Source organism: Macrobrachium rosenbergii, chromosome 23, assembly GCF_040412425.1.
Source record: "Macrobrachium rosenbergii isolate ZJJX-2024 chromosome 23, ASM4041242v1, whole genome shotgun sequence".
In the NCBI taxonomy this organism is placed as follows: domain Eukaryota; kingdom Metazoa; phylum Arthropoda; class Malacostraca; order Decapoda; family Palaemonidae; genus Macrobrachium; species Macrobrachium rosenbergii.
The window spans coordinates 22,990,231-23,007,960 of NC_089763.1; the positions used below are offsets into that span (position 1 = coordinate 22,990,231).

The 17,730-nt window shown below is 36.9% G+C and overlaps 1 protein-coding gene and 1 pseudogene across 2 annotated transcripts; one reads left to right on the plus strand and one right to left on the minus strand.

Annotated features, from left to right (window-relative positions):
* Positions 1–237: 237 nt before the first annotated feature.
* LOC136851372 (uncharacterized) lies at positions 238–8,491 on the minus strand (annotated as a pseudogene).
* LOC136851373 (neuropeptide-like protein 31) lies at positions 8,376–17,444 on the plus strand. 2 transcript variants are annotated; one of them, XM_067125427.1, is made up of 3 exons: positions 8,376–8,504; positions 16,917–17,202; positions 17,383–17,444. In XM_067125427.1, exons 2-3 carry the CDS (start codon positions 16,965–16,967, stop codon positions 17,391–17,393), a joined length of 249 nt encoding a protein of 82 aa, XP_066981528.1. In that variant the 5' UTR covers positions 8,376–8,504; positions 16,917–16,964; the 3' UTR covers positions 17,394–17,444. The 2 variants fall into 2 exon arrangements, with proteins under 2 accessions (XP_066981528.1, XP_066981527.1); XM_067125426.1 differs by lacking the exon at positions 8,376–8,504 and adding an exon at positions 15,295–15,594.
* Positions 17,445–17,730: the final 286 nt, after the last annotated feature.

Sequence of the window (17,730 nt, forward strand, 5' to 3'; positions counted from 1 at the left end):
GACGCTGCGAAGAACCTTTAGTAATGCCTACAGTGCGCTCCACGAGGTGGACTGATGGCACTAGCCCCCTACGGAGACTGATATGGAAAGAGAATAAAGATATTGCGTAAAGAAATTGTTTTAGCAGCGCATAGTGAGGAAAATGGAAAGCTTCCTTGCAGACTCCAGCGATGATACATTTTAAGATGATCAGTAACCAGAGTAAACTTATAGAAAAATAATGAAAATTGAATACAATTTCTATCATAACTTATGCTGATTAAGTACTCGTTTACACAGCTTAGCTACACTGGAAGAAATACGATTCTTATATACAAAAAAAATTATTAAAACATAAACTTTGACACAAGTAGGAAAGATACAATGGCATCATTCATTAAAAGAAAGATTGAGAAGACTATGAATATCTCGGCTTCAGATACTTCAGCACGTGATAAGCCTTGACTTCCAGAATGAGAGCCACAAGTCTAGCCACTGTGGCTCTCTGCGATTCCCTGTCGTGCCACAAGTTCAGGAGCTCGACAGTTTTGTCCGCATTTCGGGTAAAATCCGCGTCGACGTTTTCCAGCTGACCGCTGGAAAAATTCATGGCGCGCCCGAGGCTCCTCCATGCCTGTCCCAGGTGCTCTCCCACTAAGAACTTGTCTCTCTCCTCGATTTCTCTGCAGCATCTGTTGGGGGTTAGAAAGGTATAGAGATTGAGGATGGATAGATCCATAAATCTATTCCAGTGGAGGCTGAGTTGCTCTGAGGGATATAATAACAATCCGAAGGAAATTCAAATTAGCTTTATGTTGGTGATTGGGGCATTGACATTTCAAACACACTTGTGTTGACAAAACTTGGGCATCTGATAAGGTAGTTAGAAAGGAAGTAGATTGAAAATGGATAGATCTATACCAGTGGAGGTTGAGTTGTTCTGACGGATATAATAACAATCTGAATGACATTCAAATTAGGTTCTAATTAGTGATTAGTGGGGCATTGACATTTCAGATATGCTTGTGTCGACAAAACCTGGGCATCTGATAAGGTAATTTGAAAGGGGATAGGGAGTGAAGATGGACAGCTCTATAAATCTATCCCAGTGCCGGATGAGTTTCTCTGAGGGATATGCCAACAATCTGAATAAAATTCGAATTCGGTTTTAGATGGTGACTGGTGGGACATTGTCATTTCAAATATGCTTTTGTTGACGAAACTTGGGTATCTGATAAGGTAGTTAGAAGAAGATAGAGATTGAAGATGGATAGATCTATCCCATTGAAGGATGAGTTGCCCTGAGGGATATGATAAAAATCTGAATGAGATTCAAATTAGCTCTTTGTTGGTGATTGGTGGGACACTGACACTTCAAATATGACTGTGTTGACAAAACCTTGGTAACTAACAATATAGTTCAGAAGAATTATTTTGATTCTCTTATTGGGAAAGAACATGTGTTTTGACAAACAGGCCAAATGAACAAGGGATTAATAATTTTGGACTTGACTGTGAATAAAAAAATGGTTATAACGTTACAAAAACTGCTGTAGATGAGCAAATATCTCCAAATTGGTTTAACCTATGGAAAATGCGAGTATAATTGTCAATGGAAGGTCCACATTCTTAAGAACAACTGGTTGTAGTATTGTGAGATAAAAGTGAGAAGCAAAGAAGACAACCAATGAAGAATGGAAACTTTAAATGCAACTTTCAAATGCCTGCCATAGAGAAAAGGGTCATCGACGTTAAACCCAGCAAGAAAAGAATAACTTAGAATTTTGTTAATTGATGAACTACTGCTTGACATTAAGTTCACTAATGCGAATTCTGTTCACATGACCTAGCCTCCACTCCACAACTCTCTCTTTCTCTCTCTCTCTCTCTCTCTGAAGAATGCCTACAGCTTCAGTGCATCCACAAGTTATCTGGGCTTATATTTTGACAAAGCACTAATCACTTGTCTTTTTTATCTCTCTCTCTCTCTCTCTCTCTCTCTCTCTCTCTCTCTCTCTCTCTCTCTCTCTCTCTCAAGAATGCACTGGCTGGTGCATCCATAAGTTACCTGGGCATATATTTTGACAAAGCACTAATCACTTGTCTTTTTCTCTCTCTCTCTCTCTCTCTCTCTCTCTCTCTCTCTCTCTCTCTCTCTCTCTCTCTCAAGAATGCCCACAGCTTCAGTGCATCCACAAGTTACCTGGGGATATATTTTGACAAAGCACTAATCACTAGTCTTTTTATCTCTCTCTCTCTCTCTCTCTCTCTCTCTCTCTCTCTCTCTCTCTCTCTCTCTGAAGAATATACCTAGTTTTAGTGAATCCACAAGTTACCTGGGCATATATTTTGACAAAGCACTAATCACTTCTCTCTCTCTCTCTCTCTCTCTCTCTCTCTCTCTCTCTCTCTCTCTCTCTCTCTCTCTCTCTGAAGGATATACCCTAGTTTAGTGAATCCACAAAGTTACCTGGGCATATATTTTGACAAGCACTAATCACTTGTCTTTTATCTCTCTCTCTCTCTCTCTCTCTCTCTCTCTCTCTCTCTCTCTCTCTCTCTCTCTCTCTCAAGAATGCCTACAGCTTCAGTGCATCCACAAGTTACCTGGGCATATATTTTGACAAAGCACTAATCACTTCTCTCTCTCTCTGAAGAATGCCCACAGCTTCAGTGCATCCACAAGTTACCTGGGCATATATTTTGACAAAGCACTAATCACTTCTCTCTCTCTCTCTCTCTCTCTGAAGAATGCTCACAGCTTCAGTGCATCCACAAGTTACCTGGGCATATATTTTGACAAAGCACTAATCACTTCTCTCTCTCTCTCTCTCTCTCTGAAGAATGCCCACAGCTTCAAGTGCATCCTAAAGTACCTGGGCATATATTTTGACAAGCACTAATCCTTGCCTTTTTAACTCTCTCTCTCTCTCTCTCTCTCTCTCTCTCTCTCTCTCTCTCTCTCTCTCTCTCTCTCAAGACTATACCTACAGTTTCAGTGCATCCACAAGTTACCTGGGCATATATTTTGACAACGCATTAATCACTTGCCTTTTTTTAACTCTCTCTCTCTCTCTCTCTCTCTCTCTCTCTCTCTCTGAAGGATATACCTACAGTTTCAGTGCATCCACGTCCCTCTGCAGTGGCATATCCTTTGGGTCGCATTTCGGTTTCGGTTTGACTGCCACATTATTGAAGACGGCGCCTATGTGGACTCCACTGCTTCCAGTTATGTTGATGACGCGAGGACCCTGGCCCTGAAAAGGTTTTGGAAAGATGTCAGTCATACGTGGATGCATAGTTTTGCGTATGGATGAAAGAATGTGAATGTCAGTTTCACATTAACCATGTTAGAAGGTACTTAATGTTAAAGAGTAGGTGTACTTGAACGTCAGTGTTATATATTACTTTCATTTTAGGAATAACAAATCACGTGTATATAAAGAAGACTGTAGCAAACACAGTATGTATGTATATGTATATATATATATTTATATATATATATATATATATATATATATATATATATATATATATATATATATATATATATATATATAATCATGAAACTACAAATGTCGTTTAATATCAATTACTTTACCTCAAGTATCTCCGATGGAGAATTATCACCGAAGGAATTTATATAAGTGATAAATGAACGGGTACCACTGGGACGCAGACCCTTGACATGGACCCATTCAACGACTCCAGTGGACGCTACCACCGCGCCATCAAGAGGTATAAATCATTACCGAGTCTGCTGTACTGTTTTTCCCGTCGTAGGCGGGGAAATTGTATAACCCCTCGGAATGACCCCTCCGCCATGATAGTTCGTTGATACGTTTGGTTTTCTGTAACTCTTATTATGAAATTTTTATCACCGTGATTTATATACAATCATGAAGCTACAAATGTCGTTTAATATCAAATTCACGCTACCTCGAGTATCTCCGATGGAGAATTATCACCAAGGGAATTTAATATAAGTGATAAATGACAGGTACCACTGGAGTGCGAACCCTTGACATGGACCCATTCAACGACTCCAGTGGATGCTACAGCCATCAAAGAAGTATAAATCATTACGAGTCTGCTGTACTGTTTTCCACGTCATGCCCGAAATTGTACTTAACCTCGGCAACAGCCCACCTCGCCCATGATAGTTCGTTGGTACGTTTGGAACCACCGCCAGCTCTTATTATGAAATTTTTTATCACACCGTGATTTATATACAATCATGAAGCTACAAATGTCGTTTTAATATCAAATTCACGCTACCTCGAGTATCTCGATGGAGAATTATCACCGAAGGGGAATTATATAAGTGATAAATGAACAGGTACCACTGGAATGAGACCCTTGACATGGACCCATTCGCGACTCAGTGGGCGCTACCACCCGCCATCAAAGAGGTATAAATCATTACCGAGTCTGCTGTACTGTTTTTCCCGTCGTGAGGCAGGAAATTGTATAGCCTCAGCAATGACCACCTCCGCCATGATAGTTCGTTGGTACGATTTGGAACCAGCTCTTATTAAAATTTTTATCACACACGTGATTTTATATACAATCATGAAGCTACAAATGTCGTTTAATATCAAATTCCGCTACCTCGAGTATCTCGATGGAAATTATCACCGAAGGAATTTATATAAGTGATAAATGAACAGGTACCACTGGACGGGAACCCATGACATGGACCATTCAACGACTCCAGTGGGCTACCACTGCGCCCATCAAGAGAGTATAAATCATTACCGAGTCTGCTGTACTGTTTTTTCCGTCGTGAGCGGGAAATTGTACTTAACCTCGAGATACTCTCGAGTAGCGTGAACGACATAAACGACATTTGGCTTCGATTGTATATAAATCACGGTGTGATAAAATTTCATAATAGGCTGCGTGTTCAAACGTACCAACGAATATCATGGCGGAGGTGGTCATTGCCGGGCTAAGTACAATTTCCCGCTCGCGATGGGGAAAAAACGAGTACAGCAGACTCAAATTTATACCTCATGGCGCGGTGGTAGCGTCCACAGTCGTTGAATGGGTCCATGTAGGGTGCTCCCAGACGGACGCCAGGTCTCGGAAGGAGGACTTAAAACGAGTCCTTGTATATAAATCACGGTGTGGGGAGGAGTGAGAAACGAACTGTGGTCGGAGGGGTCCTCGACGTGAAGATGAGTCCGAACTCGGGGCCTCTCTTGTGGCGCGATTCCCGTCACTGAGTCGTTGAATGGAGTCATGTCGGATTTCGCATCCCCAGTATTTTGTTCATTATATAAATTCCTTCGGTATCTCCATCGAATACTCCGGCAGTGGTGACTGATGATCGACATTTTTAACTAAATGATTGTATATAAATCACAGTGTGATAAAGAATTTCAACATATATATACTATATATATATATATTTTGATATAATATATATAAATATATACATATATATATATGCATATATATATATATATATATATATATATATATATATATATATATATATATATATATATATACATATATCACAAAACTTTCTCTCAAACAAAGGTTGAGAAAAATAAAAACAGTCGCAACCAGGTTTAGCTTTTACCATACATCATGCTGGAACAAAAATGACCGCATTAACAGCATTACACACACACACACACACACACACACACACACACAAACTCATCAATCCACAGTCTTACCGTAGTAGGTGTCTGACGGACGCCAGGCCTCTGGAAGGAGGACTTCGAGTCCTCCGGGAAGGAGGAGAATGTGGTCGGAGTGGGTCCTCGGGATGACTTGTGCCCAAACTTAAAGAATCCGTCCTGAGGTTATTCATCTTTTTTCAGGTGGCTTTGCAGACTGAAAGGTTGATGTTGGGCGGAGCTTTCTTGGTTGACAGGTGTGATGGGGCGTTCGGATGAGAGAGGATGAGTGACGGATGATAGATGGATTGTAGAATATTTATTTGTTTATTGTTTAGTTGACAAGGAAGGGTGAAGCCAGTTGCTGTTGGGAGAAATTGCCTTGATTGACAGGTGTGTTGGGGCGTTTGGATGAGAGAGGATGAGTGACGGATGATAGATGGATTGCAAAATATTTATTTAATTGTCGTTAAGTGAAATGGGTGGGTGAAAATACTCTGACTGATGGGTGTGTTATGAGAGTTTGGGCGAGAGAGGATGAGCGACGGATGATATATGGATTGCAAAATATTTATTTAATTGTCGTTAAGTGAAATGGACGGGTGAAAATGCTCTGATGGATGGATGTGTTATGGGAGTTTGGATGAGGGAGGATGAGTGACGGATGATAGATGGATTGCAAAATATTTATTTAATTGTTGTTAAGTGAAATGGACGGGTGAAAATACTCTGACTGATGGATGTGTTATGGGAGTTTGGATGAGAGAGGATGAGTGACGGATGATGGATGGATTGCAAAATATTTATTTAATTGTTGTTAAGTGGAATGGGCGGGTGAAAATACTCTGACTGATGGATGTGTTATGGGAGTTTGGATGAGAGTGGATGAGTGACGGATGATTGATGGATTGCAAAATATTTATTTATATTTGTTGTTACGTGAAATGGACTGGTGAAAATGCTGTAATGGATGAAGGTTTCATATGTCAGTTCTGAAAGAAAAGAAGGTATTTGTTATCTATATTTTCTCTCGAAATACTGGCTTACTTAAGAATCTTAAACTGATATCCCAACACGGAAGATGTGTGGATGACACCAGCGGATCCAAAAAAATTTCATGGGGGGGTGCACCAGTTTTCATATTGCACATTACGTACATACATATACTGTATATTCATTATTTATATAAAAGATTTTTTATTTTTTTTCCTATTTTTATATTTCTAATTCATGTTATTATTATCTAAACCTTCAATATTATTGTTTTGTCATTATTTTTCATGGGGCGGGGGGCACATGCCCAGGTAGCCCCCCGCCCTGGATCCGTTAGTGGTGGGTGAGATATATGTAGCGTCCGATATTATTATATAGTTAACTTTCTCTAAATTCCCCACATAAATAGGCTAAATTAAACTAACCTAATCTAACCTAACTTTAAGTACAACTTACTTTTATCATGACTAATACTGCAACCTGTGAAATTAAAAGTTTCATATCTTCAACATTCGTTTCATGTACCGGTTTCAGATTATATATGCATGCTTACTTGTCTTTTATTAATTCCGTTAGCTTTCTTTAGTTTTAGTAATAAAGTATTGTCCACGATAATTACGATAATCACGGTATGAATGATTTCGAAGGCCTTGCGTTTAGCAGATGATAATATACGAACGTGGTTATACCTAAATAATTCAATAGGCAAACCTTTGTTGAACAGCTGCTAACATAATAAAAACAAAAGAACAGGAATATTCCGTAACGTAGCCAGAAAGAAAAACATAAAATATAAAGGAATGAAGTTATCAATTTAAAAGATGCTTTTGGAAGGACTTCTTTTATTGATAATTTCATTCTTTTATATTATGTTTTTCTTTCTGGTGAAATATTCTGTTCTTTAAATAATGAGCAGCTGTTCAGCTTGAAAAATTTGTCTGTCGTATTTATGGTAAAACCACGTTCGTATATTATCATCTGCTTACTACTGGTCCTAAACCATTCATGCCGTGAAATATCATAATCATCTGGACAATGCCCCTATGACCCTAAGTTAACATGATCACTTTATTACTAAAACTATGGCAGATTTAAGGTTTACAACGAATGCTCTCGGCAGCAATAGATAACTTGATATCAATACCATCGGCGTCATTTTGCAGGAAGCCACAAGATACGTTTCACAACCAAGTGCTTTGGTTGTTTTGGCACAAATCAAGTTGCTGAAACTAGTTCTTACGTAACGGCTTTGCGATGTTTTTAACAATATTTCGTCTGCTTGTGCAATGAACATTAATTTTCATTGGCTTCTTTTTTTTCCAATCAGTGATGACTCATTTTTAAGTGATGAAGTAAGGCTAGGTCTCCTTAAAAACAAAGAAACGCAATGCACAGCAAGCAAATGTTGTTTGGGTACAAATTGTCATTCTTATCACTATCTGGCAACTCTAACTCATCCGCTTTGCCAGTTACAGGTTTATTTGTACAAATTTTGTTTGATTTGCAAAGACACGGCATAGATCATGCATTTTAGTGTAACAGTTGTGTAATGAACGTCACTACCTAATGTATGAAGACTATGAAATCCAACTGACTTTAGTCAAAACTAACTTTCGATGGAGAAAGGTGAAGAAATCGGAAGAAATCCCTCTCACCTGTCAGCAACCACTCTCCTATAAGGCAGAGGTGAATCTGTATTCAACGAAAGTTTTCTCTCTAGTATCTGTTGTTTTTTTCTTTGTCTGAAAGTCTGTCCACAACATCCAGCACGTAAAAGCACGAGGCTAGAAGCAGAACACTTTCACAACACCACGCAGTTCACGGGAAAGAAGGGCGAGGTCAAAGAATTATCCCTGCTGTACGCCACTCCACTCTCAGGACTACAGTGAGACTAACAGTGTGTGTGAATAGTGTGATGCCTCACTGGGGCTATGTTACTCAGTCGGGGATTCCCCGATCTTCCCTGGATGTTCAGACGGTGGTAACGTAACCAACGGATAACGTCATTCCTAATATTTAACATCATTCCAGGAAGATTTGGGCATAATTTGCGATCTTCCCTGGATGTTCAGACGGTGGTAACGTAACCAACGGATAACGTCTTTCCTAATATTTAACATCATTCCAGGAAGATTTAGGCATAATTTGTTGGTAATACTGATGTTCAAGGGATAGAATTCGCCGTGTGGAATTCTTAGGGCGATGACAGCGGTCCAGATCGTTTCGACCGTAAGTCTTTTAGGCCGTAACCTCCAAAACAACGTAAGACGTTATGTTTATGGTATTTACCGTCATTATTTTCTGTTTTACGTAGTACGTCCCCAAGGGGCTGGTATTAAACAAGGTCTAGAGAGTATACACTCTAGACCTTGGTACTAAACACGGCGCCCATTTTGCACGTAAACGTGCTTACGGCCTAAATGCCTGGCGGTCGAAACGACCTGAACTCGATAACAGTGTATCAGTAATACTAATAAAAGTATTACGAAAATGGAGGCATCTTTACAATTAACTCTTTATAATAATAATGGCTGTCGTTGTAAGATTTTACGGCGTTATTCACAGGTTAGAGTGTCATGACTTCAATATTCTCATTGACAAGGTAGCAATGTTTTTGTTATTAGTTTGTGGATGAACGCTTCCAAGATGGCACGAATCGGTCAGAACCGCACTGCTTTGCTTAATTCAAGAAAGAAATTGTCTCAAAAGCAGTATTCCTGTTGGGTGAAGAAAATGTGCAACAGACACACATAAACGCGGACGCACACACATATACATATAGTATATATATATATATATATATATATATATATATATATATATATATATATATATATATATATATATATATATCTAAAGAGAGGAGAGAGACAGACAGACAGACAGACAGAGAGGAGACAGAGAAAGAAAGAAAGAGAGAGAGAGGAGGACACATGCCAATTCAGACCGTGATCGTCACTTAGAAGTGACTTGTGAGCACCAAATTGCGTGGCGCAACACTCAATACTTTCACTCCTTGATGGTCGACTAATTTCTCAGGCAAGTCAATTGTCTTGGTCAGCGAGTCATTGCGAACAAGCGTTCATGCTAAAAAAAAAAAGAAAAAGGAATGCGTGATTTGTCGGTGCAAGTATTTTCCTCTTTTATTTTCCTCTTTTATTTTTTATTTAAGTTTCTTTTCATTCTCTCTCTCCCTCTCTCTCTCTCTCTCTCTCTCTCTCTCTCTCTCTCTCTCTCTGAGTACAGTGGTTCTCAACATTTTTGCCCATGCACCCTCGCACCATATTTTATTATTATTATTATTATTATTATTATTATTATTATTATTATTATTATACAGAGGATGAAACTTATTCATATGGAACATGCCCACCAAGGGCCATGACTTGAATTCAAGCTTCCAAAAGAATATTATGGTGTTCATTAGGAAAGTAAGAGGAGGTAAAGGGAAATATACAGAAAGAGGAGATCCCACTCACTTATTAGAAAAAGAAAAGAACATATAAATTAATAAATTAAGAAATAGTTAAAAATTTATTGAAATGCAAGGAGACTAGTATTAGGGTAGTTATACATTGCACCTTCGCTTAAACTTCTGAAGTTCCAGTTGCACAACATCCTCTGAAGGGAGGCTGTTCCACAATCAGAATGTCATTTCTCCCACTTTTCCAAAATTGTCTGCCTCAAAAGGTGCATTCCAGATAATGTCCATATAATACTAAAAATCCTTGGTCACAATTCCCCCGGCCCCCCACCCCAAACAAAAAAAAAAACTCCTCCCATTTTTCCAAAATTGTCTGCCTCAAAAGGTGCATTCCAGATAATGTCCATATAATACTAAAAATCATTGGTCCACAATTCCAAGCCCAAAAAAATCTGAAATTCCTCACCTGAGGGGGTTTCCCACAGTTGAGAGCCACTGTGTATGTAAGAGCGTGTTCCCCATTTGTGAACTTAGGCGTTTTAGGAAATCAAAGCCTTTGTTAGGCTCTGCTTTCCCCGAGATCTTAAATGCTTGTAATGGAATGATTTTCATAGGCCTATAAAGATTATACTTTTTTTTGGTAAATAATATTGGCATTTTGCGATGCGTTTTAATCGACATGCACACACACACTCACACACATACACTGTATATATACTGTATATATATTGTGTGTGTGGATATAGATGCATATGTATACATATTCATGTATGTACATTTATATATTTATGTTTATTCATTTAGGAATTGTAATTTAGAAGAAGTAGCTTCGCGTGTTGTCATATTTGAGTAACTAATTCATAGTGGTTTTCCAAAATATTGTTGACTATTTCTCAATAAAATGTCTAGGGACATTAGAAGCAGATGAGTGTTATTTGCAATATTTCTCTCCTCTATTTTTGCCATAAAAGGAATGAGAATGTTTAGAATGTTGTTGAAAAGGAATATAAAACCAAGAGAATTATTGTTCCCAAAGTCATGGAATTCTGTGTTATAGAAGTGAGAAGTTCCTCACTGGATGGGTTGGTATCGTTCTCGGATAGCACTCTGCTGGCCCCGCGTTCGATTCTCCGACCGGCCAGTGAAGAATTAGAGAAATTTATTTCTGGTGATAGAAATTCATTTCTCGGTATAATGTGGTTCGGATTCCACAATAAGCTGTAGGTCCCGTTGCTAGATAACCAATTGGTTCTTAGCCACGTAAAATAAACCTAATCCTTCGGGTCAGCCCCCCTAGGAGAGCTGTTAATCAGCTCAGTGGTCTGGTTAAACTAAGGTATACTTTATAGAAATGAAATGATTCATCACTTCATGGTAGCCAACTTATTCTATTATATTCTCTCTCTCTCTCTCTCTCTCTCTCTTATTATACGCAAGCAGAAGCATGGAAAGATGAAAATAAAGACAAGTTACGAACCGTGTCAACAGAAAAAACTTGCAATGGATGAGAGCTGTTTGTTAGTAAATAGGAATACCACCTGAAACGAAAAATTATTATTGCTCGAGCATAAAGACAAACAAGAATTAGAGCCGTGACGCGTGAATAGATGAAATGAAAAAAATGACGAAATAATGAAATAAAAAACTATGTTGCCAAAGGTCATCACACACTTGGTTATATGTTAAAAGATCAAGCAATAAGGTATTGAATTTGGAAAAAAACAAGTGAAGGCTACACAAATCAGCTCTGTTAGTTAAACTAATTATTTTGTGTGCTCATGATGTCTTTTTCAGAGTCATTTAAAATTTTTTTTATTTGATTTCACAAAGATCCAAAGTTTTTTTTCCTACTTTGGACTTAATCAGTTATCGTTATTATTAAAAAATTATCCCTATCCACATGGAACAAGCCCACCACAGGGGCCACTGACTTGAAATTCAAGCTTCCAAAGAATATTATGGTGTCCATTTGAAAGAAGTAACAGAAGGTAATAGGAAATACAGAAAGAAGAGATCATTTATTAGAAAAAAAAAAACAAGTTAGCAAATTAATAAACAAATCAATCTATCAATCAATCTATGTAAGTATATATTAAAATACAAAGAAAATTGTTTTAGGGTAGTAATGCACTGCATCTTCGCTTGAACTTTCGAGGTTCCCATTCCATAACCTCTTCAAGGAGACTGTTCCAAAAGTCCAGCGGTGTGAGGAATAAATGACCACTGGAACTCTGAAGTTCGACAGTGTGGCACATTAAAAGTATTTTAACTTCTTTACTTTAAAACAGATGTTAAAAAGAATATTTTTCCTTAGAGGCTGTTGAAAAATATTTTTCTATTCTCTGCACATTCTCTGCACTGTATATTCTGAATTACGCAATGATCCAATCCCATACTGCCCTAAAATGGAAAACTGCAGTACCTGCAAAATTTTCGAAATTGAGATATGCCACCTACTGGGCTCGGCAGACACTAATACGCAAGTTACTGCAGTTTCAGAATGATTCTTCGATGCTTTCCACGAGTATTTAGGGGGTCCCATTTGCAGTATCTGCAAAATCAGCAGCAAGGCCAGGGAAACCTGCAGTATCTACCATTTTTCTCAGTTTTGTATTTTTGCCGATACGGCAGCCTTTCATTTTAGAGCCGCATAGCATTCTATAAACTCCAATGACAATGAAACGTTTTAACGCTACTGTAGCCCATTTTCCACGCAAGGCAGAAACGTCATTGAGGTTAATTATTGCGTTTGATTGACAGCTGTCGCAGCTTACCAATTGCAAGAATTTCTCAATGTTTTTGTGGGTCGATGGCTTGTTTCTTATTTACTTTTTTTAGTCGTTATGGCTGTATCTATGAAATATATGACCCTCTTATTGCGTAATGGGACTTTTGTAATTTTTTGGCAATAATACAATTTTTAGTTTTCTGGAAAACTATTGTGCGGAAGTTTGTCTGTTCGTCCACACTTTTTCTGTCCGCCTCAGATCTTAAAACCCACTAAGGCTAGAGGGCTGCAAGTTCAGTATAGTGATCATCCACCCTCCCATCATCAAACATAGCAAATTACAGCCCTCTAGCCTCAGTACTTTTTATTTTAAGGTTAAAATTAGCCATAATCGTGCGTCTGGAAACGATATAGACCAGGCCACCTTACCTTACCTTACAGACCTTACAGTTCGTTCGGGTTGCCCCAGGTCCCGTGGTTAAAGTTTCATGGGCGGCGGCTCATACAGCATTATACCGAGACCACCAAAAGATTTTCGCTGGGTTTGGTTATACGCTCTACAGAAAACTCGATTGCGCCGAAGAAACTTCGGCGCATTTTTTACTTGTTATTTATCATCACAGACAGTAATGTCTAGTTGCTGACGTAAAGAACAACAGACGTGCCTTTTATTAATGAAGCTATCTATCTGTTGATTTATTTGTTTAATTATTTACTTAGACATCTATCTACTTATTTAACTGGTCAATTCTTTTTAATAAATAGTGATGAAAAGACAAAATGGAGTAGGTAAATCTAAGACACCCGACTTATTGTACCGTGACTGGAAATGTCAAGAGCAGTTGTCATTAAATGCATAAAACTGAAATTCCAATGATAAGAATTGCAGAAAACCAACAGTCAAGCAAATAAGTACAATCTAAGAACAAATAGATCAATATGAAAATAACGAAGAGCATTATTGTAACTATTATTGTTATGTGAGTGTGAAGATTGAAGAATGTTAATAAATACATTGTTGTAATATTTTTCCCTATCTTTTTTTATTCAATTTACAGGTAAAAGCTTAATTGCATATGCTTTATTGTTGCGATGACAGTGTAAAGTAAGTTTAATATATATATATATATATATATATATATATATATATATATATATATATATATACTGTATATATATATTTATATGTGTATGTATATATATATACAGTGTATATATATGTGTATATATATGTATATAAGTGTATGTAAGTATGTATATATATATATATATATATATATATATATATATATATATATATATATATATATAGAAGAAGAAGAGAGAGAGAGAGAGAGGGCTATTCATCACCTGTCTAAGACAACAACAATTTCTTCCAGAATCTATTTCCAATCACTTTCTGCGTTATGTAACGTTTTGTTTTCCCCGTTATGCGTGACAAGGAAATTGTCAAACTGGCCATAACGCTCGTAATGCATTACACTTTAAGTGTGACATGAGTCGACTGTATCAGTGAATTAGAAAGAAGTGCCTGCTTTAGTTATTTTGAGGAATAATTTTGTTTTTGGAAATATGGAGATTTACCTAAAATTACCCCTTTTTTTAGTTTTCTGTAAAAGAAATCTATTGGCTAACTTTATCTGTCCGTCACTTTTCTGTCCGCCACTCAGATCTTAAAAACTACTGAGAGGCTAGAAGGCTGCAAATTGGTATGTTGATCATCACCTCCAGTCATCAAACATACCAAATTGCAGCCCTCTAGCCTCAGTAATTTTTATTTTTATTTAAGGTTAAAGTTAGCCATAATCGTGCGTATAGGACATGCCACCACCGGGCCGTGGCTGAAAGCTTCATGGGTGGCGGCTCATACAGCATTACACCGAGACCACCGAAAGACAGATCTATTTTCGGTGACCCGGATATACGCTGTACAGGAAACTCGGTTGCGCAGAAGAAACTTCGTCGTATTTTTTACTTGTTTTTTTATCCTTTTGTATTTTGTTGTTACTATCTTTATTACCTATATAAAACTAACTGTTATTATTGTAATTCTCATTGTTATTATAGTTGTAATTATTGATCTTCACTACTCTCCATATAGCGAATATCGAAAATATTATTGTGAATATTACTGGTCTTAATCGAGAATGGTGAAAATCGTGCTTTTTGTATCACAGTTAATGTAATTAATAAAATTTTTCATTATTACTTTTAACCTTCTTGTAATACAATGAGAAGTATGATGCAAGTCAGGACGCGTAATTATGCTGATGTCCACTTGAAATGCAAGATTTACACGGAGCTTTTGACTGCCACACAATTCTTTGAAGAGCATTATGCGCGCGCGTGCACACACACACATATACATATGTATATAATTATACATATAAATATATATATATATATATATATATATATATATATATATAAATATATATATATATAAATGCATATATATATTATATATATATATATATATATATATATATATATATATATATATATATATATATATATATATATATATATATATATATACATTCATTTTAATCATTCATTTCACCCTTTCTCTCTCCCAGATCGCTTGCTTAACAGTTACCAAATCTTCGACCTTCAGTCATTCAAAGAACAATACTCGAAAACCTTCCACCCGCACCCCCGCCCCCCCCAATAAAAAAAAAAAAAATCCGTGCCCCTGATATCCACGCAGGTGACTGGTGGAGGCGACATCTAGCCAGTGAGTGACCTATTCATTAGCTATATAAAGTTGGTTAGCAATCGGCCCAGCACCCATTCCACTTGTCGTTATCCGAGAAGACTCGTCTCCCGCCAAGATGGTAGGGGGAAATCATTCAAGTTTCTATATTTTTGTATTTTTTTAGGTTTAGTTACTTTGCCGTTGCTTCTCGAGATGAAATCTATTGTTTATACTGCTTAGAAGATGTAGATCTCTTAATCTCTAAGAATGTAAGAACTATTAATCCTCCTAGATACGGTTATTAATCCTAGATGAAATCTATTACTTTACTGCTTAAAATATAGTCTAATAATCTCTAGCTATGAATCTATTAATCTCTAGGTGAAATCTATTTTATTCACTGCTTAAAAGATATGAATCTATTAACCTCTAGATATGAATCTATTAATCTCTGTCGAAATATGTTATATTCACTGCTTAAAAGATATGAATCTATTAATCTCTAGGTGAAATCTATTATTTCACTGCTTAAGGGTATAGATCTATTAATGATACTATCTATCTCTATGTATATATATATATATATATATATATATATATATATATATATATATATATGTAACTCAACTTTCTAATATATATATATGTATGCATACCTTAATATATCTTTAGTATATTATTCATGGGATTTGAATACACTTCGACAACTTGGGATGTTAGTTGACAAACTGCAATATTCGTTGATAAGCTAGGATATATGTTGATAAACTGGATATATGTTGAAAAGCTTGGTTATATGTTAGGGAATTGAATATATGATGGTACGGCAGATACGGCAGCAAATTTGGATATAAGTTGACAAAATAGGACATATGCTGAAAAAGGAACATACTGTATATTGACAAACTGGGCTGTGTGATGACCAACCGTGTAATGTGCTGATAAAGTTAGTTGCACTTTGACAAACTGGGTTATATATTGACAAACTGGGATATATGTAGACAAAACTGGATATGTATTAACAAAATGGGGTATAGGATGACAGACTGGGCTGTAAGATATCCAACTGGGTAATATTCTGACAAACTGAGTAACGCCGACAATGTGGGTTTCGTGTTGACAAACTGGGATATATATTGAGAAATTTGGATATATATTGACAAACTGGGATATATATTGACAAATTCGGATATATGTTGACAAACTGGGCTGTATGATAACCAACTGGGTAACAAGCTGACAAAGTGAGCTGCAAGTTGACAAACTGAAATGCAAAAGTGATTCCACTGAATATTTTTTTTAATGCAAAAGCAAATAAGACAAAGGATTTGGAAAAAGGAGTAGAAGGAAGAGTCAGGGAAAACAGAAGCTAGAAGAGAATTCCAAACTCAAAAAATCGAGCCAATTTTGAGTTTAAAGGTAAATTTTGAGTTATTAATCCGAATTTATATTCCTTTGCAGCGCGTAGCTCTCGTTGCCTTTCTAGTCTTGGTCGTCGTAGCCTTGGTTATGGCTGACCCTGACCCAGGCTACGGCAAAGGACACGGCCACGGAGGATATGGCAAAGGACACGGCCATGGTGGATACGGCAAAGGACACGGCCACGGCGGATACGGCAAAGGACACGGCCACGGCGGATACGGCAAAGGACACGGCCATGGAGGATACGGCAAAGGACACGGCCATGGCTACGGCAAAGGACACGGTCACGGAGGATACGGCAAAGGACACGGCCATGGTGGATATGGTAAGTGAAGTTTGAGTTAAAATTATCTCTCTCTATATATATATATATATATATATATATATATATATATATATATATATATATATATATATATATATATATAACTGATTTCATAACATATTCAATATACTATTCATTAAAAAAGGAAATATCAAATTAATTTCCTTTTCTTTTTTCTAGGTTACCATTAACGTGTGTATGTTAACCACGACTTGTTACGACAAATAGATATTTATTGAAAAGCATTGCTTTAATTATCCTATACCTTTACATATAGATTCTTGTCTATACTGATTTATGTGTCTTTTACATCTCTAGCGGATCCAGAAAAATTTCATGGGGTGGCCACCAATTTTCATATTATACATACATACATACATACATACATACATACATACATACAGTATATATACATACACACACACACATATATATATATAATTGTTATTATATTTTTTCTCAAAATTTGATTACTTCCATAATAGACTTGATTTTTTTCTATTTTTATATTTCTCATTTATGTTATTT